The sequence below is a fragment of the Bombus pyrosoma genome, linkage group LG15 (assembly GCF_014825855.1).
Source record: "Bombus pyrosoma isolate SC7728 linkage group LG15, ASM1482585v1, whole genome shotgun sequence".
Lineage (NCBI taxonomy): Eukaryota > Metazoa > Arthropoda > Insecta > Hymenoptera > Apidae > Bombus > Bombus pyrosoma.
The window spans coordinates 9,158,715-9,186,449 of NC_057784.1; the positions used below are offsets into that span (position 1 = coordinate 9,158,715).

The window sequence follows — 27,735 nt, forward strand, 5'->3', positions numbered from 1 at the left end:
CCGACTTCAAAAAATTCATAGATATTTTTAATGTTAAGAGGGCTTTTAATTTTTAATTTTGTAAAGATTTCAAAGGGAACCTAATGACTCACACGAAAAAAGCCGGAACAACCCGAGACAGAAACCACGCGATTGGATAGATGAGATCACGTGACGCTATAAAATATTGGTCCAGACGACTGGTGGGAGATATTCATAATCCTTAAGTTTCACCCGTATCTTCATAAAGATAAGAGAGAGAATGGGAGAAGGATCGTGCTTACGAGCACATAGTTTACGAGTTCGATCGCAGTACATATCCGGTTTCAGCGAGTGTTTAGTGTTAATTGGCGAAATGATGAATATGAGCTTAAAAGTGAAACAAAGGCAGAGAGAGGAAGGAAAAAAAGCGTAAAAAGAGAGGCAGAAATTTGACAGGCGTTGCTGAACACGGATATGATAAAATATCAGTTTTTAAAATAGAATGAACGTCGTTTGAGTGCGCGTACATATACAGAACGTACGAGATATTGCTGATAAAAGTTAATTTCACGTTTTATGAACATATGTGTACATGCGCATGCGCGTTGCGAAGGTACGAATACGTAGAATTTCGCTGTCGAACGGTGATCATATTGTGAAAAATCCGTGCGGAATAGCGAAAACAAACAACTCGTGTCCGCCATATTGTGCCTCTCCAGCTACGTTAAAAAAAGGAAGTGAGAGTGTGAGAGTGAGAGAGAGGGAGAGAAAGAGAGGAAGGAAGAGAGAGAAAGAGTGAGTGAGTGAGAATTTCGGGGAGCGACGCGTGTGATTTTTATTTGGTGAGGAAGAAAAAAAGTGTAAGCAGAGGTGACCAACGGTCACCGAATGTGGTCAAATTCGCAAAATACACGAATAGGGAGGACTGCGAGAGAACTCGAAGTAAGAGAGGCGAGGTAGCATTGTGCTCAGAAGGAGGTTCGTAGGGTACCCCACCATTTATTCCCCCTACCCTTTTGCCCTGGATCCCGAGATTATTGCGCAGTTAGAAAATTCATTGAATATAAAGACCGCCGAAAACTTGGTTGCATCTTTAGAAAGTGGCCCGCGGACATCATATGGTAAGTCTTTTGATATAACTCCAAAATTAATTACTCTTCGCCCCCTTCTATGTTTGCTGTTGTAATTTCAATGCAATGTGCTTGATTTTATTTTCTTGTTATTTACTTTTTTATATTTGTTATGTTTATATATACTTATATTTATTATATATATATCTTTATTTATTATAACAATAATAATAAAATCAACTTTTGTAACAACTTCTTGCCTTACAATAATGTCGAGTCACATTCGTAGCGTAGGTTAACAAGCTATATACAATGAAAGGAAACTGTATTTATATCGGAGTTTAAGATACTCTGTGCCGCGTCAATTTTATTATCAATATATTATGTGGAATCTTCGGTGACCAACACAAGCAATATGTTTATTATATTATATTTTTATTAAATTTCTATTAAAGAAAAAAGCCTAATATATAGAATATCGTAATGTATACACATCATAATTTAGCGTCAAATATTGTCAGAAAATATTTGATATTTTTATGTCTTTTTATAACCAAAATAGTTCGAACGGAAAGTCCAGAACGGGCGCAGAACGTGTTAATTTTAACCCTAATTTTTATTTCTAAACTACAAGTCTAATTTATAGAATTGTACAAATTCAGTATATAATATTTCAGTTTTATTTTAAATATGACATTGAGACAGTAATCATCTGATGTCAATATATATATACAGAAATATATTTTTTACGCAAAAAATTGTAAGACAAGGAGTTAAACAGTGTTGTGTTTTATGTATGTTACTTTTATCATCGATCAGTATGGGGTCAGACTTATAGCAGTTGCGTACTGAATTTGAGTAAAACATGTTTCATATTGCTTGGTGATGAAATTTTAATATCTTCGAATGACGCATACCAAATTGTTTTGCCATAAAGTAAAATCAAACATTTTCTTATCTTCTTTTCAAAATACTGCATGTTGACGTACTCACATGGTGATAAATGTTAAAAATATTGAATTCACGATTAATAACATTTTTTAAAGTGTTAGAAAGCTAAGAGTGGAATTAATTTTTCAGACGGGTTGGTTGACTTTGTGAGTGATAGAAAGGACGAAAGTATTATAAAGAAGCCATGACGAATTCGGTACCGAAATTGAAGAACAAAGTAGACCGGCAGGGTTCGCCGAATGTCGGTGTGGAACGATATCATCACCGTTCAAGTGCAATCAAATCGTCAACATTTTTCCACAACAGTGGAAGATCTCATGGCAGAAATTCAACCGGCAGACTATCCTGCAGCCCACACGGTTTGTCAAAGGGTTCAAGAACTTCGCCGTTGCGATGTGAGTACAGTCCGCGCGGCAGTCCAACAAACAGTTTCTATGCGGGTGCAAAGTTTTCTGAACCGCCATCTCCTGCGAGCCTTCCGAAACCGCCGAGCCATTGGACTACGAGACTGATGAGCAGTTGTCAACAATCCGACAGGAGTTGCGATATTTCAAATCATCTAAAGATGATACTAAACGTCCAAGCCTGATACCTAAAGACCAACAAACCGCAAAAAACGGTTACCAGCTCCTAAAAGCGAAGAGACAGGTACGATATTATCGTTCTCCTACTCTTGGATTTAAGGATGTATTTTTTCTCTTGTATGTGATGTCAAGCTGTTCGTTTTAAACATAACAAACAAAAAAACAGAAGTGTTTATAACTGCGCGATAACACAATCTCTTAAGAACTATACGCGATTAATATTGCAACAAGAAAAACAGGGCACCAGCGTCTTCAGTTTCATGGTATCAGATGCTGAGCGGATGAAGAAAAAACAAACCAGGATTCGTTGCTTAAAACTATACAAAACATATAAACATTGAGTATGAAAGACGCAGGTGCGTCTGCCGTGAACCATGATTCAAGTATATGGTAACTTGTAACAATTCTATTATGCGCCGTCTATGAAGATATAAACGTATGTATTTTAGATTATTATTATATATGATTAACTTGCAGAGACGCATACACATACACAAATACACAAACACTATTATATTATTTGTTTGACGAAATGGTACGAAGACATAGGCAAAGCTGCATTAGCTATTTTTAGAAACAATAGCTATATACTCTTTATTTTTCTTTTTTTTTTTTTAATCAAAATTGCTACATCCTAGCACTGTTGATTATTGACAGTATGTTTTATTCTTTTTTCAATTGCAACCCGGAATTCTTTCCAAAATAGTTATTTAAATCTTCACACAAGATGTATGCTAATTGCTTTTTTCCCTCATTGAAAGATACTTTATATTTACAACATAAGTGGTAAACTTTAAGTATTATATATATTCATCTACTGCTCTTTAGCATAAACCTAAGTATCGATTAAGTGTATATCAGACTAATTATTATTCCTATGTGTAACTGCTTGCCTCCCAGGTTCAGTTAAGTTGTCAATAGTTTTGGTAGAATCCAATGTTCAATGAATCATAAGGACTTAATCAAATTATCCTTGAAAGATTTATCAGAGCATAATTTTTTGGTTTCAATTTATCTTCTTTTACCATCGAAGATATTCTTACTCGTTTTGCAGCTTTGCAATAGTTCTGCAAAGCATTACATAAGATTTAAGTGACGTGTTTCCAGCGTGCATACAGATGAAATCCCATAATTCATCAATGAAAAAATGGGATTAAATTGTGTGAATGAATGATAGTGAAAATAATCTGATATATGCTTGATGAATGTTTATTAATTTTTGTTCTCTACTTTTCAGTAAATCCGAGATTAAGCAATGCTTCTGCTTAAGTTAACAAAATTTTTATGGAGGTTTTCTTTAAATGACAAATTTAATTTTTATCTAATATAAAAAATGTGGTCAGAAGCTTGTCATAAGATTTCATTATAAAGTGAATTTTATTTAAATTTGAAATTGGATATCATTTATTATTTAATACTGAAATTATGAGTTAACAAAATTTTTTGGTTCAGTTCTAAACATATATATTTCAAAAGTAAAATTTTTGCTGATTTTATACTGTTATAAATGATTTTTTTTTCTTTCTAACGTTGCACTCGTTACATGACAAAGATAGTAACAATGATTTTTAATTTTTCTTGCATTTTTCTTTCTTTTTTATTTTTTTTTTTTTTTTACCTAAAATACGATCATATATTTAATCAAGTAGACTGACCAAATTATTTGAAGTGGTGTTTTAACTAATACGTTCTTTTCTTTTTATCTAAAAGAAGGCAATATTTTTTCTTTTCTTTTTTTCCTTTTCTTAAATTACGTTAGTTTCATTTTTTCTTTAGTAATTACTTTCTTTCTTCTTTCATAAGTTTAATTTTTAAGGTGAATTACGAAGATAGGTTTCGGTATATGTACATGCAGATCTCAAGAAAAAGCTACTGAGTGTATCCATACGTGTGAATGTATATATCCTGCGTGAAGGAGTGAGAGAGGAAGAGAGAAATGTTGGCAAAAATGTGCAATTTCGAACTTTCAATTACTTTCTCCATCTTCGTAGTCTCGTAAGGCAAAACAAATTTTTAATCGTATCTATAGCGTCTAACAGCGGTATGTCTCACGGAGTGATTGACAGAATTCTGATGTAAAATCGAGAGGAGTTTCATTGGTTTTCGAATTTAACAACGGTACTCAATGAACACTATCTCGATTCGTTCTCTTTTTCCTTTTTGGGAATCGTCGCTGTGTGGCGGTTCGCAGAAAGCGAAAGGGAGTTGCAGTTCCGAGAAAAAAGAAGGAAAGAATTATATTAATCAACATCCGTCTTCATTCCTCTTACTTTCATAAGAATTCGATTATTTGATGGGTACATATATCTTTCCAGTTAGATTAGTTTCTTTGAATTCGTCTCCCTTTCTTAAAAATCGTATTTGTTCAAGGTTCTTTGACAGTTTCAAATTTCTGTTCGTCTAAGTTTCCATAGAGAAAAATAGTTTTTTTTATGATAGCACATGTGTGATAAGATAATAACTTGAAGATAAACGATGGTCGGCATACTTGTTGCTAAATAGTTTCTGCTCTCGACGGAAGAGGAATTGTCGCAATTGGTCAGATGAAAAAACAATCTAAAATACAGAGATAGAAACACATCGATACAGAATCGTTATTATTGCATACATAGTTTTGTCACTAGCAATATACGCATAAATTCCAAAGATTTTTTAAGTAAATCTATTTCTATTGAGAATCTTAGCTAAAAGAAATACTTCGCCACGTTCGTTCGATGTTTTTGATTCGAAGAAGGGAAGTACAACGATCTGTCTTAAACTGGTAGGAGATTCCAGTATTTGTCCAGTGATTATTATTTTATTAATCGGCTTTAAATTGTATATGTATAATTATATTAAGTGCGGTATTCGACAGTTAATTGTAAACACGTGCCAGAATTCGAATGGAAAATTTTCAAATTCGGTACCAGTTTTTTCTTAAGACCTCATTGGGCGTGAAGTAAAACGAATTAAGCACTGCCGTCCTGTGAGAAATCGATGGAATGGATTAGCTTTGAGCATACGGAAATTATCGCACAGACGCGCATCGTTTGCGAATCGTGTAAATAGACAGACGAGGGCTGAGAAAGAAGTTGTAGATTTCAAACAACATCTGTAAATGTACTGTAAAAAAAAAAAAAAAGAGTGAGAGGAATTAATGTACATACGGCGAAACAGAACGCAGACGGACGATGTGTATTATGTATATCTCATATACATAAAGGGTAAATTAATCGAAATATCTCGGTGGTAACGGCGTTTTGTTCCGTTCCGATTGAGAGCAAAAAGCTTAAAAAAAGTTTGAAACTTTAAGTAACAGCAATATGCGTAATTACCTGCTCGAGTCTCGGAGAAGTGCAAAAAATAGTCAGTATGTGCAAAAGTGAAACATAAAAAAAATACAGAAAACGTAAAAAAAAAAGTAAACAGTTGAAGGTTGCCAGACTCGGTTCAAGCGATCTTTGAGGCGAACGAAATGTAGTGAGAGAAGAAAGGGCGCTATTGCGTGGTAAAAGTGAGAGGAAATATATGAAAGAGGAAGAAACGGCGTCCGAGAAAAGAAAGCGACGCCAAAGAAAAAAGGGCACGAATTACAAAGTGAATAATCAACCAATCGATAACATTAATTTAAAAGATGATAAGAAATTAGCTGTGATGATGACTCTATAGGTACTACTAATTTTTAATTGGTAATTGATCAACATATATATATATATACACACACACACATACATATATATATTATATATATATATTATATATATTATATATTATATGTATATGATTAAACGATAAGGTGGGATAATTTAAGGAACGTGCAAGTACGATGAATATATGAAAACAAGATAATTACCGCCTTTTTCGAGAGAGAAAAACGCAAATGCCATACGAGAGAAATATGAAACACACATACACACTGTGTGTGAGTGGTATATCAAGTCGGAAGGATAAGAGAACATAAGTGAGAAAAGGAACATGTTTTTCTTTGTCATAAAATGCGGTGTTTGCCGCGCAGTCCGACGTATTGCTATTAATTATCCAAAAAACTTAGTAATTAGCGATGTACGTGCGCGCGATCGTGGAATATAAATAAGAGTAAACCAAAACAATGCTCGAAAGCATAATGCAAAAAGGGAAATAGAAAAGTAATGAAAAATAAAATAGTAGGGGTGCAATGTTTTCGTGACAAGAGCAAAGAAATTAATATTATTTAGGAACTCTTTCGAGTACGTCCATCTTGTGTGTCGTAATCCACCTTCGTGACTTTAAGATGAGAATATAGTTAGTAGTTCTAATTATAAGAGCCAACGAGAACTTGGGTCGTTTCGAAAAATGGGATCGAGGTCGGGCGGGAATCTTATGTTCGAACGCGTTTCCGGTCGGAGGGACGCGAGAACGTAGCCAGATATGCTTCTTTCCGTTTGAGGTTTACGCGAATATTTTCTACGCGATGAATTTAAAACGTGCAGTTTAAACGAAAAGAAGTTGCAAGCGTTTTTTATATTTCGTTTTCAATTCGTTTTCATTTTTATGACAAATGGTAGAAGTAGGGCAAGAAATGCTGATAACAACACGAATAATACGAGACGATCCATTCTCGACTGGCATTTATTGTGATATTGTAACGTACAAAATCGTTCGTCGCGAGTTACACGAAAAATCGAAGAATAATCAATAAGACAAAATTAAGATTCTCGTGAATGCTTCATGGATGTATCACGTGTTCATTTTGTAAAACAAGATGCAAAAGATACCACTCTTCGTGAAAATTTTAGGGGTCTGTTTTTTGAGTTAGGGTATAGCTAATAATTTTAATGTCAAAGACATTATAGTTTTATACTTATTTGTAAGGATAAAATAATACCTCCAGATATATATGTCTAACGAGATTTGTGCAAAAAGGGAGCTTGAGTTGGAACACTTTAGGTTAAAAGTTTATTTTTAATTATCTTTATTTTGCCAGGAATTTTCTATGAAATTCGTTTTCTGTATATATCATACTATTAAGTTACTAAAAAAACTTTTCAATGAATATTCACGAACAAAAGTTTCGTAGGAAGTAGACGACCGTCATTCCTTATATGTTCACGCGAGTGTGGCATCATTGACTCCCCATATACACCGTGATGCATCCGTCGACGAACATCATGTGACATACGAATGCACGTAGAAAATGGCTACGTGCCCTCGCATGTCCTGTTTCAATCTATACACGTGTATATCTTTATACCTTTTGAATAATTTCTTTCGCTGGTCTCTTTTGGAAAAAGGAAAGGGTTAACCGTAATTAATAATTCTAATTCTACTTTAATTTCGCATAACTCTAATGTAGAGACACTAAACGTTATGAGAAGGAAAAAGTATAATAATTATTGTACAGAAAAAGGAAACTCGTCGAAATGGTATATTTGTTCGTTCCTTTGATCAGTTCCTTGAAAGAAATATTTTTTTGATTCGTCATTGCATCGTATTAGGTGTGTTGTATTTTTTTTGGATATGTAAATTAGCTTTTGAGCTTCCATGAAAACCGACGGAATACCCCGTTCCTTCGGTATGTTATTAGATTCTTCAGTGACGCATAACAAGGAGAAGCACTCATCCGAATTCTTCCGATCCAAATTTCGTTTATTTTTTCTTTTCTTTTTCCAGCTAAATGTCGAATTCTGGTTGTGGTTTCTTTAGAAGGTTCTTTTGCGCGTTCAACGGGTATATTTAAATATTATTAATTCATTAGGCAAATAATTCGTTACTTTTCGAGAAATGAACGTTACTTTTTTTCCATATTTCTCTTTTTTAAAAATTAAGTTTTAATTAGATTAATAAAGCTGTGCTCTTTTTCTCTTTTCTTTTTCTTTTCTTTCTTTCTTTTTTATTTTTCTTTTTTTTTTTTTTTTTTAAATTACAAGTCTATGTAATTTTAGGTTAATGACTTCAGGAAGAACATATCAATCGGTTGCTACTTATTCTATTTCCACGGTTCATGATTTACTTTGTTCTATGTAGCTTTATAAGTAATTCGTTCCCATGGGTGTGCGTATGTTTTTGGTTTAGGGTGAAATTTTATGTACGTACATGGAAAGATCTTTTTCTATTCATGTTTTAGAGTTCTCTTCTTTCTTTTTGTCATGTGTATCTGAAAAATTCTCACGTGCGAAAGTGATGTTAAAGAGCAGATGAAAACAATGAATCGATACGAATTTTTGCATATCCGTACTACTTCTCATTAGGGAAAGAATACCGGCGTACCATTCTTAAAAAAGAAAATTCGTAACTAAAACAATGAATCGAGGGGAAAAAATGAGAATGAACCCGCTTATCGGAATAATTAAAGAAGAAACATATAAAAGAAAACAAAATGGAACCAACGTCTTCGAACGACAACGTCAAACAATAAGGAAAACGAACGATGAAGTCGTGTGTCGTGCATCGAATCGTTTTAACCTCAAAAGTATTTTGTCACGAGGTGAATTCGAAGCGCGACATCGTTTACCAATATACGATGTAATATCGTTTTAAAAAATTGATCTTTTATGCAAGAGAGTTAAAATCAACAGCTCATCGATTTCATACGAAGCACTGATCATTATACAGGGACACAAAACACAGCCACACGAAACACTATGTCGATTAATTAATTAAGCCTTAAATTTAGAATTAAGTTGAGAAGCGTGAAAAACCAGAGATAGGAAGAAAAAAGGGAGAGAGAGGGAGAAAAATGAAAGAAAGCTCTGTCTTTTTGAAGCGCCATGATCAATGACTATATATTTGAATCAATATATTTCAAACACATGCATGATTTTAGTCGGTAAATCAATTGATGTTATTATTCTGATCTAAATCGTTGTTCCTCCTTTTCTCTTTCATTTCAACTTCATACATATATCGTATTCGGGGATTGTTCGTGTTTCATTTACAATTTTTAAATCATTCTCGTTGAAAGAATCGTTAAAATTCGAGGCATGCGCTTTGATCTCAACCGTTCTTGCGAAAGAAACACTTTCTTTTCGTTTTATTTCGATACCAAGGGAATCTAGTATCGTAGAATCACGTGGAAATCATTCGAAATCAGTCATTTTCATTCGCTATTCGATAGTAAAGAATTGGTAGATTAAGTGTCGCTTTGCATTCGAATAGAGTTGCATCGAATTCGAGGCGACACTCTCTTCGATATCACCGAATGATAACGAAAGAAAAGAAATAAAGATCATATTATCTGCGTGATTCTACGACACGTATTTATATATCGATCGAAAAAAAAGACATTTTCGAAGAGCTAGACCATTGTTAAGGAGAGTACGATTTTTACCTACGGTAGCAAGGAGAAGTTTCTCGTAATCTATCGATTGTTTACTCGTGTAAATTCCATAACGCATCTCTGACGAGCCTGTCGATGACAATATTTTTTATCCTTCTTCCTGCTGCTGCTCGTGAAAGTCCAGCCGTACGTCAGCGCGATGCGTGGTTACAAAACATATATAACCTTATTCTTTCTTTTTTTCTTTTCTCATATCTTATTTCAGGAAACTAGTTTGAAGAAAATATATAATCGCAAAAAATCACGAGGATCATGGTATAAATGACGCAAAACAAATGGCATGAAATTATTACGTATTATGATAGAACAAGTATCCGTATCGTTCTGATGTGCGGCTATATTATTAAATAGTAGGGAAAACGGATTGGTCGCAATGGCGGCAAGAAAGGAAAAACGCACTGACTATTTTAGCGAATCGAGATTCGACCATGTACCTTGATATATACTTTGAGCGTGTTTTCAGAAAGTACGTGTGCGTCGGTGATACCGTGTGTGTGTGTGTGTGTGAGAGAGAGAGAGAGAGAGAGAGAGAGCGAGAATGCGAGAGTGTGCGTGTATGCGAGCGTGCCAAAAGAAAAATTGTGTGAGTTTAAGAACGTGCGAGACAGAATAAATATAAAAATATATATATTAAATATATTATATACGAAACAGGAGGGAGAGACTCTCGCTCTTGAAGAAGAAAAGAAACGGACGCGTTTTATCCTGTGCATTGTTAACATTGCGAACATCGTTTATGGTTATAATCATTCGAACGATTCGTAAAACGAATAGTTTAAACAAAGAGAAGAAACGAGGAAAAAATCATAAAAGGGGTTTACCTGGAAGAACGCGTCCGTTTAACTTCTCTCGATTTCTCGCACGTGCAGAGCGGTTCGTGCGTCATTGTGCGGTCGATACTAAGGAGAAAGCAAATCAACACACACATATTAGCATATAACCGTGTATGTGTGTAGTTCGAAGAAAGAAGCATTTAAAAAGATAGTCATGCCATCGCCCGCACGTGCGCGACAATAATTTTTCCTACGTATAGCCGATGTGCGAAGTAACTTTAGTTTCTTCCTTCTCCTTTTTGTTTCAAGACTCAACGAGGAGAATAACGTTTGCGCGCTAAATTCTGAAATTCTGCAAGATAGAAATTTCCTGCATAGGAAGTAAAATTGTATGCTACTCGTATAGAATACGTTTCGAATCTAGTCAAATTGCTACGTTGCTAAATTAACGGGACTACTAGATGTCCATTCCATGTTTGATCGGCGGCCATCTTGAGCCGTAGACCTAGTTTCCATGCTACTCAGATCACCAACGTAACTAACAGTAAATTTTAACTATAAGAGTAGATCGACTCTATGTATTATAATTTGTTGTTGTTTAATCGATTGACTGCCTTTTTATATTTTAATGAATTTTACAACTATAGCTACGATCAGTATTGTTTTAGTTTATTATAAAAATTTAAGTAATTTGATGTAGTGACAGCTGCTCTTATAGCTGAGTTACCGTTATGCAAAGTATGCAGCAGTCTCTCTATCATCTTTTGAATGGAATTTACAAGCGATCGAAATTCTTGAAGGAGGAGGATTTTGATCTTTTCCTTTCTTTTTCCAAGATTTTGGGAACTAGTATCGCAAAAGAAATTGCTTAGAAGGTACATAAGAATAAAGAAGGTCTAACGAAAATGACCTTTCTCTATCGCGCAGATGTTTCTCCTCCGTTTAAGAGTTGCGTCCTACAAACCATGTGGCATTTCTTCTTGGAATGATTTCTCTTACCTTCTTTTTTTTTCTTTTTTTTTTTGTCCTTTCGTAAGCTTACAATTTTACAATCGAGCATCGCTGTACAGAGCATTGTTCTACGAAACTCTGGTCTGCTTTAAACCGAATGAAAATGTAGAAGTATCTAAAAAAAAAAAGCTAAAACGAACGAGGTACACTTGTATGGTGCACCAAAGGGCACTATTCGAGGAAGCTTGTACTTAAGGAACGACAGGTTTTTGTTTATTCGCGTTGACGAGAAATCTAAGATTCTCTCGTGTTACTTTTTTTCGAATTCATCTTCTTGCTAACGGCATTAAAAAATATATTTTGAATCTAGAAAAAAAAGAAAGAGCGACAAGCATAAAAAAGAAAAGAAGCGAAAAATCGATGAAGTATATCGATTATCAACCTGTCGTCTTCGAGAGTATAAGCTTCGCGAGTTCGGTAAGATTATACAAAAAACAAAAAAACACAGAAGATCAGAACTTTTGTTCTGTCGTTCCCCAACGAAATAGTGGCGACGAGTTTATCGTTAGACAGTAAATTATATAGGTATAAGTAAACTTTACTGAGTCGCGATTTCTGCGATACAAGACGATAAGATTAAACGAAGTTAAGAAATAAAAGATGGATGAGAGTCGTATGAACGATGCAGGGATAGAAACGACGTAAGATAACGATGTATAAAACGATATAAAGTGATGGAATTTCCCATTCGTGTCTCTTTAATAAAACTCCGTCGTGGACACGATGCAATTTGCTGTCAAGTTTTAGGGTACATAAGAAAATAGAGGTTATATAATATATATATATCTATTATTGTACGTAAAACACGCAGAAGCAGTACGTTTAAGATTCGAATCGTGCGCATACATAAGAAACACTGTATTATAAAAATATCGTAATAAGAGTGACCGTTTCGCGAATAACAAGTTTTTTTTGGAGGAGGACCGATCGATGAAAAAGAAAAGCGGATCTAGGCGAAAGAAAGGGAAAAAAGATAAGATCCGCAAGCAATTGTATATAAATGCGTGAAGCGAGATTCGATCGTGCGAGCCATGGCGAGCACGTGAAAGAGAATATTTTGTTATGTAAAAAAAAAAAAAAAAACGACTGAGATGAAGCAGAAGAAGGCAGGTTCATTTTTGGGATACAATATGGCTGCAGCATATTTTCGAACGCACGTTTCGAGTTATCGTCTGATCGATATACATATGAATCTTTTTTGCGGCCTCAAGCTTGTAGAGAAGAATAAAGCGATGAAGACGAAGAATAAGAAGAAGAAGAAGAATGGTAGGAAAGAAGAATGGTGGCAACAAGAAGCAAAATGAACGGCGTCGTTACGCGCAGGAACGAGATTTCTTTATCATTCCAACAGATGGACTTATAACTTGGTCACTTTCATATTTAAAAAGTAAGGAGAATCATAAAGAAAAGTACATTCCGGTTCACAATAAATCGCCGATTTTTCTCAAAATGGCGTGTACGATTTACCAACAAATCATCCGCACCATGGTACATATTATACCGAAGAGGAGAGAGAATCTCGACTGGACGCAACTCCTGTCGAATTTTTATTTCTTCGAACGAATGAAAGTAGAAGATGAAGATCGAGAGAGGACCAAGAAGAAACAAGGAATAAATAAAATCGAGGCAAGGGGATAACGGGAAACTTAACGATTGCGCGATCGACCAGAATAGATAAGGATTATCGATTGGCCACCTTTCGACGCGCATCCCGTTGTTTCCTTGGCGAAACAATCGTCTCGTGTTTGCGCGTCCGCCGTGAAAACCAGGGCTGTTATTTGTAATGAAGAAACAGAAGAAGAAGAAGAAGAAGAAATCAGAATATTACGTACACGAGAGGCAGGTTCTCGTGCGGGTAAAGAAAAGACTCGAAATTTTTTCGATGATATAATAAATAATTAATAATCGTCCACTATGAGGTTCGACAGAGGAACAATTATTTTTTGCCGTTTTTTCTCCTATCAGAGAAAGAAACATCTCGAGGTTTCATTGCTAGAGCGATGGACCAGCTACGACACAGTGAGATGATTATTGTGAACGGCGATGATGATAATATAATGATGATCCTCCAGGAAAGCTAAGAGAAACCGAAACAGATAGCCAGTAAGTACTTGGAGAACGATATGGCGAAGGAATATATATCCAAGTCGTACCTAAAGCGTAATCATTTATATATCGTAGTTTTGGTACTGTTATTCGAGTACGTATACACGCGTTTTTTTTTCGAAGAAAGTGTTGTAGACGCGTGACCAATGGAAGAGGAGGAGGAGGAGGAAGAGGAAGTACGAAGATGATACAAAAGCAAAAGGTTGTCGACTATAATAAAATGATAGAGAGAAGAAGAAGAAGAAGAAGGAGAAGAAGGAGCGTAGGTAGCAGCATTATGAAATGGAAGATTAATCACGAGTAAAAGGGGAAGTATAATAATGTCTTTCAAGATTGATTATTATTGATGAAGAAGAAGCGAGAAAGTGGATTTGAATGAGATTGCAGCGAATGTAAGAGGATTTCTAAAAAACCATCAGAAAAAATGTCTTTTTGAGAACAAAAAGCGCCAAAAAAATCAATGTATACAACCAGTGAAGAGTATGCGTGAGAAACAGTGCGAGTGGAAAGAATGATTGAAGATAAAAGTAAGGAAGAAGTATCAACGTAAGGCAAGTTTGCAGAAGATAGTAATGAATGCAGATGATATCAAGAGACAAAGCAAAATGTACACGTAGAATTGAAAGTGTTGGTGTGCAATAGTCGTCGAGGAAGGTCAAGATCAAGCCGAGAAGACTTAAAAACAGAAGAAGAAAAAGAAAAAGAAAAAGATTCTTGAATCCTCTTCCGTCTAGAGACAAGGATTTGATGTGAGGATCTTTTTTGTAGAAAGTTTTGAAGCAGAAACTTCTGAGGGGATTTGTGAGATAAAAGTCAGAATTGACTTTATTTGAAAAGTATTTCAATACAGCACAAATACAGGCACACACACTACACACACAGAAGCATACATACATATACATGAATATAGTTCATTCATATACACACATATGTACATAAAGAAGAAAATGAAAGAAGCAGAACTAAGGGTTTAACGTCAGAAGAAATGCGCGCTTATGTGAGTCACGTGTGTAAAATTCGAATTGAATGAACACTGGACGCACATTTATTACTACCACCGCTACTATCTGTATATCACGCGGTATATGTTAATGAGAGTAAACGCAAAAGTGCGAGAACCTTCGAGAGAATGAATGTGAAAATACATTGAAATGAACGAGGAAAAAAGCTGATAAATGACGGAACGCCTGAAAATTTTCTCAGTAACCGAAAACCTATATACTGTTTTACCAGACTTCAGAAGACGAATATATATATACACACGTGTATACAGAAACATGCCACAAATTGAAGCTTCTTTGATCTCCATCTATGGTATGAATGGATCTGCTCCTTCGAAAAAAAAAAAAAATCAGAAGAACAAAAATAGAGCAACAAGAGAAAATTTTTAACGTTTCCTGGTATCGTAGACAATCCTGTCTTTTTTTCCACCTATTCTTTTCTTTTCTATTTTTTCCCCTTAATTTCTTTCGCTTTCATCGTCCTTTCCTTTTGATAATGACGAAGAACTACCGGCCGAAAGTGTATGCAGCAAAGAAGTGCTCAGCTTTGTTCTCCAATACTCTTCGACGATAATATTACTAATCCCGTTTCTACCTTATACTATACTTTACACACATTGCGCATATCCCGTCCACATTTCCTCTTTATTATTCTTTTTTCTTTAGGGCCCTTTTCAGGGCCCGCAAACGTTTCATTCATGGAGTAACAATTTCTCGGATAAACTAAACATCGACAAACAATCCGTCCTTTTCAGGACGAAAATTTAAGAAAGTCCTTTTTAGGAGGAACATTTAAAACCGTTCTTTTTAGAACGAAAATTAAAAACCGTTCTTTTCAGAACGAAAGTTAAAAACCGTTCTTTTCAGGACAAAAATGCCATACTTTTCAGGAAAAACCCTTAAAAATATGGATGAAAACATTTGAATTATTAGCAGCTTGTTTTTCATTTTATTGCAACGTTGTTGGATTTTACTTGGATTTATAACTGTGTTGGGTATGTATATTCCATTAACATAATGTTTGTAGATTAATTATGTTTTAATTATAGCATCCGGTAAAGTATTGTTCAACGTATTTGCATAAATATCGAAGAAGGTCATGGAAGAGATCCGCTATAGAACGTTCAGGAAGTTTAAGTGTGTCACGTTTCAATAGAAAAGCAAATAAGTTTTACGATTTCTTTGGTTTCTTCATCATACATTTCATTATGAAATAAATGTGTTGAAATAATCCTTAAACGCTTTACTACTTCTCAACAGAGAGTTATATACTTATTTATATGATTCATCTTCTTTGAAAATTAGTCATAAGACGTATCTCTTTACGTGATATGCAATAGGAATGAAATAGTACAAATTCATATCTAAATGTAAGATCTAGCAGTTTTAAATTTATTATTGTGCATTTCGCTATATCTCGATGACTCACCAAAGATTAATCATGGCCTGAACAATTGCAATGAGTGCTTAATAGAGATTTCATAATTTAAATTTGTTGTGCATATGTAAAATACGAAAGAATTATAAGTCATTTTATAAACAAGACGTCTTAAAAATAAGAAAATTGATTCCGATATAATTTTCAGGTACAAATCAAGTTTGTTCTACTTTTCTGTGTGACATTCTTTCTATTTATCTAATTCCTCACTACTATGAAGCTGACAAGAATTTAAATGAAATAAGATTGCCCATTGAAGATGCAGGCAAGAAGAATTATATTTGTTTATATTTATTTAGCCGAATTGATGTTTCTTTCTTTGTAGTGAAACATGATTATTTTTTATTTTCTTCACTTAATTTTTTTTTATGGCATACTCTTTGTCCTATGTCAGTTATTTTCAAATCTGATTCTGTATACATACTTTGAATTTACCTACCAAAATGAAAGATTGTTATGTTATGCATGGAAATTCATGTCTTATTTTTCCATATGAAAGATACAAATAAGAAGATTTATACGATTACGCACAGTTTGCACTTGTTGTCTTGACTTAGTCATGTTGACTTAGGCGGGTTTTGAAATTTCATGGTTACAGGTAGTTGTGACGTCAGATATTTGGATGAATCAGCAAGATAAACGGTAACGGAATTTAAAGGAAACGCGTAAATAACTATGAAATAATTTGTCGAGCGAATTCAAGTATTTATTTGGTTGTTGTATAGTATTAATAAATATATGTTTATATAATGTGGAAGTATTCATTTATTTACTCCAATTTACAACCGTAAACAATTCAAAGAATTGTTTATTTCCCCATAAATTATCGAAAAATGTTACTATAGCATAAATAGAAAAAGAGTAAATTTATACGAGAATTTAAAAACCTGCATTATATTTGATACACTTTGTGATTAAATCTGAAAATGAAAATATTTTAGTTTCGTTGTGTTTTGAATTGGTGACGTCTTAAATTTTAACTTATAATCAGAAGCGTAGCATTATTGCTTCTTTCATACATTTTCGCAATAAATTTGTCAAGTTATTTTTACTCAACGAAGTCTAGTTTAAAATACATGTTAAGCTATTTAAATCATAGAATATCTGATGTAATAATCATGTGCTATTAATATCGTGCCTAATTTTGTTGCATATTATTATATTTATTCGGAAGAGGAAGTCGGAAATAAAACAGTGTATATTGAAACAGTGCGTGATTGCCTTTTCTTATAAAAGTAATGTATGCTGTTACGCAATAAATATATACATGTTTTTATGTGGATTACAAGATAATAACATTGATAATACAATGAATACATAAAAAAGCAATTTTATAATGCATATTATTTAATATCTTTACAATAATTGCCTTGGGATTTTCCAAATTTCTATAGTTCCTTGTGTGTCACCAATGGCTACCATATTTCTATAAAACAAGTATTACAAACAATATAATGCAAATTACATATTATTACAAATCATATATTATTGATGCATACTTCAAATGTACACATACATATTACATGTACTACGAATGCTTACTTTTTTAAATTCACACGTAAGCAGCTAGTGTTTTGTCTATCAGTGGTCTCAAAATTTATATTTGTCACAGATTTTCCACCACTGACGTTATACAGTCTAATCTCCGAGCCAGCACCATAAGTTGCGAATATGTCTTGATTCCCGAGCATCCATGCTAAACCCACGATTGTATTTTCACAAGAAATCGACCACAAGTTCGTATGCTAGATTATATAAAGATTTTAATCTGTTATGGCGTTCAAAGTACAAAAATAAACTCTAACAGTAAAATTATTACCTCTTCAAAGTGATATATACGAATTTCTTTGTCAGTGCCAGCAGTGACGAAAAGATTACGTATCGGGGAACATTTAATGCACGTAATACTACCTTCGTGCCTTTCATACTCGTCTATTACAGGATCCATCAGAGTTTCATCATCTAAGATTAAAAATTGATTATTACTTTCATAGAATAAAATAAAGTTTAAGAATTTATTAGAAAAATTCATACCTTCGATAGGAGCAACACGATCTAAGCTACATTTGTATATTCCACCGCATAAGGTACCCACGATAAAAAATATGGGATCTCTGGACGAAAAATCGAAGGCAGTAATACATAATCCGGATTCCATAGCGCGTTCACGTGTGCCACCTGCGCTACGTGGCCTTGAGTTTTCTATTGGATTATATTCTTTGGTTAATTTCAGTCTAAAAATATACAACATATGTGATTATAAATAAATGTTTGTAAAAACGTGTTGATAGTATTAGAAGAATTACCGTTTATATTCACGGGCTACTGTAAAATTGGCCATCATCTTGTGGATGAAAATATATCCATCTTTGCTGGAGCTCACAAGCAAAGACACATCATTTATAGTTCTTGCTTTCCAGTACACTTGAGACACACAATCCCCGTGGGTACAAATTGTTGTTGGCGCCACTGACATATTGTCTCTTAAGTTCCATACAAGAACATCACCTTGGTATAAATAATATTTACAATTAGTTCTTAGTTTATAAATAACATGCTTTTTCTAGAAATTTTACAATTAAGTAAACTACCATTGAATAAACCAGCAGCTATAATGGATGGTTCAGTTGGATGATAAGCCAACGTTGTTATACAGGCATTTGTTTCCAGTGTTTTATTTGGATTATCTGTGAAACTACCCTCTTTTGTTTGATTGTACAATTGTATTTTAGATAGGTGGTCACACCACGTTTCGTGGTAAGGAATACCAAAAGAAACTGCCAATGTTCCTCCTCCAATACTCCAACTCATATCACTTACTTTCATCTAAAAATATTATTAAATAACACAAGGGAATGAAAGAAATTAGTAACTATAAAAGACAACGAATGCCTGAGAATCAGATTCAGTGCTATGAATCTTTTGCAGAAGCTGTGTGCTTGTCAGTAAATCCTCATCAATTTTTGGTTCATAATCTTCAAATGCATTGGTTCCATAAGATTCATCTAATGCTTCCAATATACAAGGCGTAACTCTATTTAAAAATTGGGCCAGTCTTTCATAGTTCACTTCTGGCTTCTTCTTCTCTTCGGTTATAGTTTGAGTCTAAACAATGCAAAATTATTAAAATCGAATTTAGCCATATTTTTAAGATATATTTACAAATACCTCGACAGTTCTTGTTTCGACGGTTTGCACGGAATTCTGATTATAAACAATTTCTGTTGTTTGAACGTTCGTAGATTGATGCGATCTAGAAGATATTAAACAATTAAAACGAATAAAAAAAATTGTGATCATATAAATGAAAGAATATGAAATTTTAGGCACGTACTTCGTAGTAGATAATTGTGAGTTGAAACTCACTGCTTCGAGTGAACGATTAGTGAACATTATTATGTATATTGTTAGAAATATTATGTTGTTGCAAAGTTAGTATTTTAAATAGTGTATGAAGTTGTTTATTAAATTACTAAATATTTTATAAGATTCAAGAGAAAATAAAAACATTCAGTAGAGAGCATATGTGTGAATTTACAAATGTGAATCAGCTGATGGATATCATAGCGCCATCTAAATGCAACTATTACAAATAAAAATTGATGCATAGGCGGTAAAGAAGCATGCAATGATGCAAATTAAAATTGCCATCTAAGGAACAATTAAAATATTACTAATCGGCTTGTAACATTGTATGTATGTATGTAACATTTTATACATATACATGCGATCTTAGATACATCTTATACATTTTGGTTTTCTACGTGAATCAACTGCAATGCCATAATAATTTCTAAATGCAACACATAAAGATTCAATGTATAGATAGATTACTGTAATTTAAAGATATCTTTTCAAAACCTATGACAAAGGATATCTTTCCTTCTTTCCTTAAGCTAAGCGTGTTATTATTTTATCGCGGATCGTTATAGTCGGACACTCGAATGTCGCTCATGGTTCATTCAGAACCTTTCTCTAGTATTAATCTGTAGAAATACCTCAACAGGTAAATACGCATTTCTTCTAAAGGTCTGCGCTTATTCTGGTTCTTTGCAATTGCATTTTAGTTGCACTTCGAGACAGTCGAATAAAAATTTGCATGAACGACCTCCCGTACTGCAACAATGTGTTAGTTAAAGAACTGTAGGATAAAAATGCATTATTCATCGCGTATGGTTCCTTTACATATTTGAAACGAACAAAGCCATACCAGGAGTCATTTTTATTGAGCATACCGGTTTTATCTGCAATAAATACTTCGAGGCCTGGTGCATAAAAGCGGCTTGTGGCAGCATCATCACCGCGACAGTCTGTTGTCGTGATTCAGAATAGCATAGATTTATATGAAGTAGTGCACACGTTATCGCTCTTTCTGTCTAGCACCGTTCGTATGTCTGTCCTTGTCGCACAGTGTCGTCCTCTCTGTCTAGCACCGCTCGTATCCCCGTCCTTGTTGGACAGGGTCGTCCTTTCTGTCTAGCGCCGCTCGTATCTCTGTCCTTGTCGCACAGTGTCGTCCTCTCTGTCTGGCGCCGCTCGTATCTCCGTCCTTGTCGCACGGTATTGCGCTCCTTATTAAACAACAAGAGCATATACCTCCTTGTTCAAACGTAACCTATGTGCTCTGCCATCTATCCTCACATGATACAAGTCGATGCTCTTCTGTCTTCAAGTGATGGCAGCACATGATTTAGTCATAGACAAAGAACGCATTTATGTACGACAAAGACAGATATATGTACCGTACTGCACAAAGAGAACGCTACTGTGCGGCAAAGATAACGATACTGAACAACGGGGACAAATATATATGTTGTATTAGACGAAGAAATCCATACTTGATACGATATTCGATCATACTCGAGTTCGATCAATTGGTTGATGAATTCCGTGAATTTGATCAGGCGCGATCAATTAACAGGGAACGTATTTTCGATAGGAAGCGACGGCTAAAACAGAACTGCTATAACGTTGACAGTCAATAAGGTAGGAATACGCGATGTCGGTAGCGATACGAACGTGGCTAGCAAAGTACGCATTCGAAACTACGAATTCAATTTTATCGTATAATAAAATAAGATAAAGTAAATTATTTGTATGAGAAATAACATTATATTATTAGTAATAGTTAATTGTTACGGAAGTAACTCAAAAGTAGAAATACAAATATTTAAAGATTTTAGGAAGAAGACACATGCAAGCATATTACGATAGTGTGATGTAGACATCTAAAATGAATAATAAAGACGAGCTCTATAGATATCTTGCTCGTCACGTAGTACGAAAAATTCATGGATGTATATGGAGGCTGTGGTAATTGGGCTCGAGCAAATAAGCAATTACTATGTTTTGGCTTGGCAAATATTATAATAACGGGCTAGAGGGGTTAACCAGGTTATCTGGAATATGATCATCGGTTCAGGCGTTTTAGAGAGCGCCAAAACCGGCACCAGCCTGCTGCTCACTTTTATTTCCTTTTTTAATATAGTTGTTTACTCAAAGGAGCTTCGTTACTACCTCCATCAAAACTATGCAAAACTATATTCTTCGTTAATTTGTATGTTTTATATCTCGTAATCATAAAATCACCGAGGAAATTAGAAATTTCGTTGCTTTTGTATTAAAATACAGATAAATTAAGAATTTCCATTAATTATTTTTATTTCATTTTACGTAACATCTTTTTCTTATTTTTAATTGTACAATATGCTAACATCGTTTGGCAGGACAAAAATAAAACACCCTATACATTAATTTCGAATAAATCGGTATTTTCGGAAATGTACCGGAAGCTACGACCGATGTGTTTAATGCGACTTTAATACCATTTTGGGTTTTCCGCCTATTTTCAGTTTCCTGTCGGCATTTTCGTTTTATTTACCTTGCGGTGCAATTAGCGGTTTGCCGATTTTCTTCTTGATGGTTAAGCTTATGCATTGCCCTGTGTTTTCGGCATTCTCTAATGTTCCGTGAAATTCTATATCGTTAAATAAGTATACACCTTATTTCCTACTCGTTTTTCACAATTTACTTTTTCAATAATACACGATCTATCCGTGAAACGTTACGTTACACCACATAATAAGTATATATTTTTAAGCACGATATCTTTGAAACCTGCGGAGGAAGGAACTTCGAACGGGTGCTCTTCCACCGAAACTCAAAGGACATTCGCTCGAATAATTTTACTTCCTCCGTCGTATGAATTCGTACGAGTTCCCTCGAGCCTTGTTACACACAAAACTAGGAAAACGAAGTATTGGATCATCCTGGCGATTCCATGTTTCTAACTTCTATGGTTGACTTTGTGATAAATAGCCTGAACTTCGTCCTTGACAAGTGAGATCGATTTCAGTGCCAAAAAAATATATTGTCCATGAAAGTAATACTTTTGATAAGAGCGTAAACTTGCTGAATACAACAGAGTACGAACATACCGATGAATGGATCAAAGGATATTTGTTTATAACAAGAAATTTCTAATCGACATATAACGATTTGGTTTGTAGATTTCTGAAATATTTCCAATTTCGTAATCGTAATTTGTTAATAATTAGATATTGTTTGTACTTAGGGTGAAAAAGATTTCTCTCGCTGGCCAACTGGTCCCAGGTGTGTACACTGGGAGCGTGGCAGACGCGTGCTTCTCCCCTCTTTAACCTCAGCCGAACGCAGTTGCTTTTACATGCTTTTTCATTCTTTCTATGTATGTATATAATAATATATGTACTATAAAATAATTTATAATAAATATCATACAGCCTGGGAAATTTCATTTATATTTCAAGAGGACTTGAAATCTTTGTAGAAGAAACAGATCCTGAAAGTTATCTGAGATACGAGAACGTTTATTTCACAGACAAATAGGTTAATATCGTTTTTCTATATATTATTTTTCTATTATATAGTTTTGTCTTTAGGTATTTATCTTTTAGACGCAACGTGGATGGAACAAATCAAATTAAAGTACGAAGGAAAAATAGTGTATACTTAGTATCTATTAAACACAGATAAACATAGATCTTTATGATCCAAGTCGCTTTAAGGTTAAATAGAAACGCATAAATCATGGAAGAGACAAAAAGAGAAAAAACACCTTTATACACCTTTATAATGCAAATTAATAGCTCTTCCAAGCATTGTTATCGAAGAGAATAATGAGCCTTGTTTTAGACAATTAAGAGAAGAAGAACGTAGAAACTAGCCACGTAAGATTTGCATTTGAGAAAGGTGGTAATTATTTGCAACGGAATAATGCAATTATCAAATTGACCCTCGCACCCTCACATAATTACTCGCGACTTCAGGATTTAAGTGGATAATCATTGGGAATCGGCGAACTGTTCGTTGAACGTTGAAATTTGGCAAGCGTCAGAATGTGGGGCGCCAGGTCGTCAATGCGTACCATGTAATTTATGTTGAATGTATGTATACATCTCACGTGGATACTGGCGGTAGATTTTAACGCCGAATTTCGAATTTATTTTGCGTGAGTTTTTCACGATAATCTGTTTTCACATAAAAATTTCAACCTATCGTAATACGATAATCGTGTCGTGCTTCAATTGCGAAAAGAACAATCCTGTTCCTCGTTAAATTTCTTTATGTTAGTCAAAGAGTTAGATTCGTTTAATTTCTTTTATATTTACACGGAAATCTTCTAACCTGTGCATTTTCTACAGGTATCCCTTGCTTTCAAATCTTTACTCATATTTTAATTACACCTATACCTGATTTCAAGACACGTGTACATTTTTCACTTTCAAGATGTTATTTAATATTAATTGGTCGTTATTAAAACAAAGTATCGGAGATTAAGGTTACCGATGAGCGAAAATTGACAGAGTTGGTGTAGTGGCAGCAACCTAACAGTAGGAGGAAAATGAAATTTTACTCTCAATCAGAGAGCCACTCGATCACACAGGAGGGTGCCATATTGTTACGTTCTAACCATTCTCTCTTCTTCTTTATTTCTTTCTTCTTCTATAATCTTTTCCTCTGGTTTGGATCAACTGTTGTTTTACGAGGACTCTTTAGCCTCGGCAGACGGCCCATTGTATCGCTTATTTCAATGCGCGGATTGTTTTCAAAAAGAAAGCACGATTGTTTCATCTTTTTCTTTTTTTTTTTTAGCTTCCTCCTCTTTGATGTTCTGCTATTTACCGATAGTAGCGTATCGAATGTACGGCTATTAAAAGTCCATCAAATTGTTAATGAAAGTTTTAGAAAAGAAATGCACGAAATTCTAACTTTCAGCGAGAATCGTGAGACGCCTTGTTCTTTAACATCTTGCAAGACAGTTGCGCGATGGTCATTCAATGGTCATTTCAATTTCTGCTGCTTGTCGTTTACGTTTCGAGAAATTCTTCAACGAAATGGTTTTTCCCGGTCGTAATACGAATCACTGGGATCGTTGGGGCCACCATGATTTCGAAGCTATTTTCTACGTGGGTCGTTCGAGGCTTCTGGAAATCAATTTTTCCCCTCTGGCGCCAATTAACCAGAATTTTCTCAACTTCGACGTAGGTCCTTTGGTGCATGGTAGTTTCAAACTCTAACTTTGGGAAAGTTAATCGCTCCTTCCGTTTTTCTTTTTCCTCGCTTCAGTTCAGCCAATATAATTTGTCGAATTCATTCTCATGTCCACATGATGTATTATCGTATCAACGGCGAAAAAACGCATTAAAACAATGAATTTTCTCTTTAGTTATTTCGTACTTGAAATATTTTTGAAATAAATGCTTCGTTTACTTTTATTTTTCATATTATCTTTTATTTTTCAAAGTCTGCTTGAATAGATATAGCGGAGTAATGATATCGTAAATCTTAATGAAGCAAAGTTATTAGTAGACACATTCGTAGAAGCATCGTGAATTTATCTGAAGTTTCTAATTTGGCCTTCCATTCAATACGATGGGAAGAATATAATCGGCTTATATGCATTTAGTTGACTGAATCCAGGAAAATGTGCCTACTATCTTTTTCTCTTTCTACCTATTTATCTCCTTTTGAACAAATTGATGCACAGTCGTCGCGACGAGACGAAAGTCGCACAAAAGCTTAAATCACGATAGACCGTGGATAGTTAGGACCGGCTAGTTAGGAGAGTTTTGATGAATCCTAATCTTGTGAAATATATGCGTGAATAACGAGCCACGACGGCCATGGTGCGTTTGAATTAAAACATATTATCCTTGTCTATCCTACCAACTAATATCTACTAAATGGCGACTAATACCAATCCTATTCATTCGGATGATATGCTTCAATGTGACGTTTACTTTTATATACTAAAATGTCATAATCTGACGCTATCCACGCAGCTTCATCATCTTTTAACATATTTAGTACCAGACAGTTAACGTTTAACAGATCAGAGACTTGCGCGAAATCTTTGTAAAACGAAAAAATTCGTTTCTTTTTCCATTCGATTATTCCTTCCATGTTCTGTTTAACGTTAACTAATTAGAGTATAATTGGAATATTTATATAACTTAACTTAATTTAATTTAACTTAATTTATATAACTTAAACGCGATCGTAGTATATGATATGATAAAAGATAAAAAAGCAAAAGTGTTGGTAGTTCGGTTTCAGTCGAAAGTCGTGGGAACCGTTTTGATAGAATAGGAGAACGGACGACGTAGGAAGGTAGGAGAAGGAAACGAAGAATCTTGGTGGAAGATACAAAAGGGAAAAGAGAAGAAAGGGAAGGAAGGTAAAGCCGAGCAAAGTTTGAACGATGGGATGAGATCGTTGGTTCTGATTCCGAGCAAAAATTCGTGATACAATGCGAGCGTTTTCATTCCAAATAACGTAAATTCAATGTACAACTTGTTTTATTTACGAACTTTGATTAACGACATATCGTTGTATTTGACTGCTTGTTCTCTACATCCTGCTTACTCGTAACGTTAACTAAAATTATAATTACAATAAAATTATAGTTGCTTGTTCGGAGAGGCATAGAAATTTTAAATAATAATCATAAAGTTGTACGATTATAACGTTATAACAGAATTCCTGTTAAACTTACTAAATATTACGATATAATTTTCGATCGCGTCAAATTCTAAATATTTTTCCATCAACGTTCACTCTCTCTCTCTCTTTCATAGTTATTTCCAATACTCGTAGATACATCGCTTGTCCAGATACTTTTACTTATTGCATTTTAAATACAGGAAACCGCTTATGCAACGATCGCAATGTTCAAGAAAGGACGAATACCGCGTACGTCTTTAGATCTGTTGTGTTCTCGTCATCAGCAAGACCTTTCGATGCGCGATAATTGGAGTCCCGAGAGGAAAGTATTCTTTCTCGTTCCTTGCCGGCTGTAGTTGTTCGTAGTAATTTAGCAGGTAGCGGGACCGCACGTTTCTACGTGGCCATGTTCACCCTCTGTCCTCTCTCTTGGACGCCCTCCAACACCCTTTCTACCCATTCCGCGTGTATTTAAAAGCGTTTAAGGGTGCCCTCCAATCTCAAGTGCTCTTCGCCGGATACACAATGGTTCTTGCGTATTATTTGTTGGTGAAATAACATGCTGTCAGTTATGGGGGATATGCTAAATATATAGGGTACGGCTAGAAATTCGAAGGAGAATCGATCGAACTCGTCCTGGTGCTCGAGTGTTGTGCTTCGAGTCACGTTGAACCGGCGCGTTCACGTTTCAGAAGATTTTTATATCGAACGATTCTTTCAAGAGAATCCGCATCAACATGGCTATGGTTGCATTTCGGGCACACGTATTCATGGATCACAGATTCGAACTTTTCTCTTCCTCTTCGTCTTTATTCTTAAGTTGTCAATTTGTATCGTCCAGAAGATACGAAATATTCTGTCGATCTTTCGATTTCTTTATTGTCTTTCCCGGTATTTAACGATGAAATAAATTCGTAGTAGCAAGGTAAGAGTTTTTCTCTTGGTAAAAGGAATTGGATTTATTTTTATTTTAACGATTATACGTATTCTTCTATTTTAGCGATTTGCAATTTATTCATTTGTATACTTTTTCTGCACAGGTTATCGCAGATACGTATATGGATGTCTAAACGGCTGATCAAACGCCGATCAAGTATTTCAGAGTTATAAATTTACTCTTGCTCAAGGTTAATCAGTCCTCCGAAAACAAACAGTTCCGCCTCTTCGTTAATTCGTGCATGCTCTCGAAACGATAATCAAATAACGCCGAATCGATCGGACGCAGGATACACGTAATTAAGGAGTATGTAATTATGGACTTTATCGAAGACGAGCGGTATTAAGTTATTAGTTATTAATTGCTTTATTAGATTAAGCGACCGAAGATGCGTCGAGAGGCGGAGAATTGGTGGTATAAATTCGCCGTAATCGTTTCCTTCCTCCGCCTTTAAATCGATTAATAGTACAAATAGAAACAATAAATCATATTTTAGTAGAATACCAATTAATTCCTATAGATTGAAATAAACTTTACTATAATAAAAAAAAAATATATATATATATATGTATATATACATAATGATTTAGGTTTACAGCTTATAAGCTCGACTAAATAATTTTTA

At 34.6% G+C, this 27,735-nt stretch overlaps 2 protein-coding genes across 3 annotated transcripts; one reads left to right on the forward strand and one right to left on the reverse strand.

Moving 5' to 3' along the window:
* The first annotated feature begins 232 nt into the window (after window positions 1-232).
* On the forward strand, window positions 233-16,939 carry LOC122575368 (proline-rich nuclear receptor coactivator 2-like). The gene is made up of 2 exons (XM_043744178.1): window positions 233-1,082; window positions 2,112-16,939. The coding sequence occupies exon 2, from the start codon at window positions 2,167-2,169 to the stop codon at window positions 2,569-2,571; it is 405 nt and encodes a 134-aa protein (XP_043600113.1). The 5' UTR covers window positions 233-1,082; window positions 2,112-2,166; the 3' UTR covers window positions 2,572-16,939.
* Window positions 16,940-17,388: 449 nt separating this feature from the next.
* Window positions 17,389-20,572, reverse strand: LOC122575366 (cytoplasmic dynein 2 intermediate chain 2-like). 2 transcript variants are annotated; one of them, XM_043744176.1, is made up of 10 exons: window positions 20,425-20,572; window positions 20,188-20,305; window positions 19,358-19,442; window positions 19,082-19,294; window positions 18,781-19,015; window positions 18,496-18,697; window positions 18,224-18,423; window positions 18,009-18,151; window positions 17,732-17,934; window positions 17,389-17,615 (listed from the first exon to the last, which is right to left on the reverse strand). In XM_043744176.1, exons 2-10 carry the CDS (start codon window positions 20,205-20,207, stop codon window positions 17,546-17,548), a joined length of 1,371 nt encoding a protein of 456 aa, XP_043600111.1. In that variant the 5' UTR covers window positions 20,208-20,305; window positions 20,425-20,572; the 3' UTR covers window positions 17,389-17,545. The 2 variants fall into 2 exon arrangements, with proteins under 2 accessions (XP_043600111.1, XP_043600110.1); XM_043744175.1 differs by lacking the exons at window positions 20,188-20,305; window positions 20,425-20,572 and adding an exon at window positions 19,524-19,758.
* Between the last annotated feature and the right edge of the window lie 7,163 nt (window positions 20,573-27,735).

What these genes read in the sequence shown, in the direction of transcription:
- LOC122575368 (XM_043744178.1), top strand. Translation starts at nt 2,167, where the DNA reads ATGACGAATTCGGTACCGAAATTGAAGAACAAAGTAGACCGGCAGGGT.
- LOC122575366 (XM_043744175.1), bottom strand. Translation starts at nt 19,582, where the DNA reads ATGTTCACTAATCGTTCACTCGAAGCAGTGAGTTTCAACTCACAATTA. An exon ending in TCACAATTATCTACTACGAA is followed by an intron (nt 19,443 to 19,523) that starts GTACGTGCCTAA and finishes AATATCTTCTAG; the next exon opens with ATCGCATCAATCTACGAACG. An exon ending in TTACGTGTGAATTTAAAAAA is followed by an intron (nt 17,616 to 17,731) that starts GTAAGCATTCGT and finishes CTTGTTTTATAG; the next exon opens with AAATATGGTAGCCATTGGTG.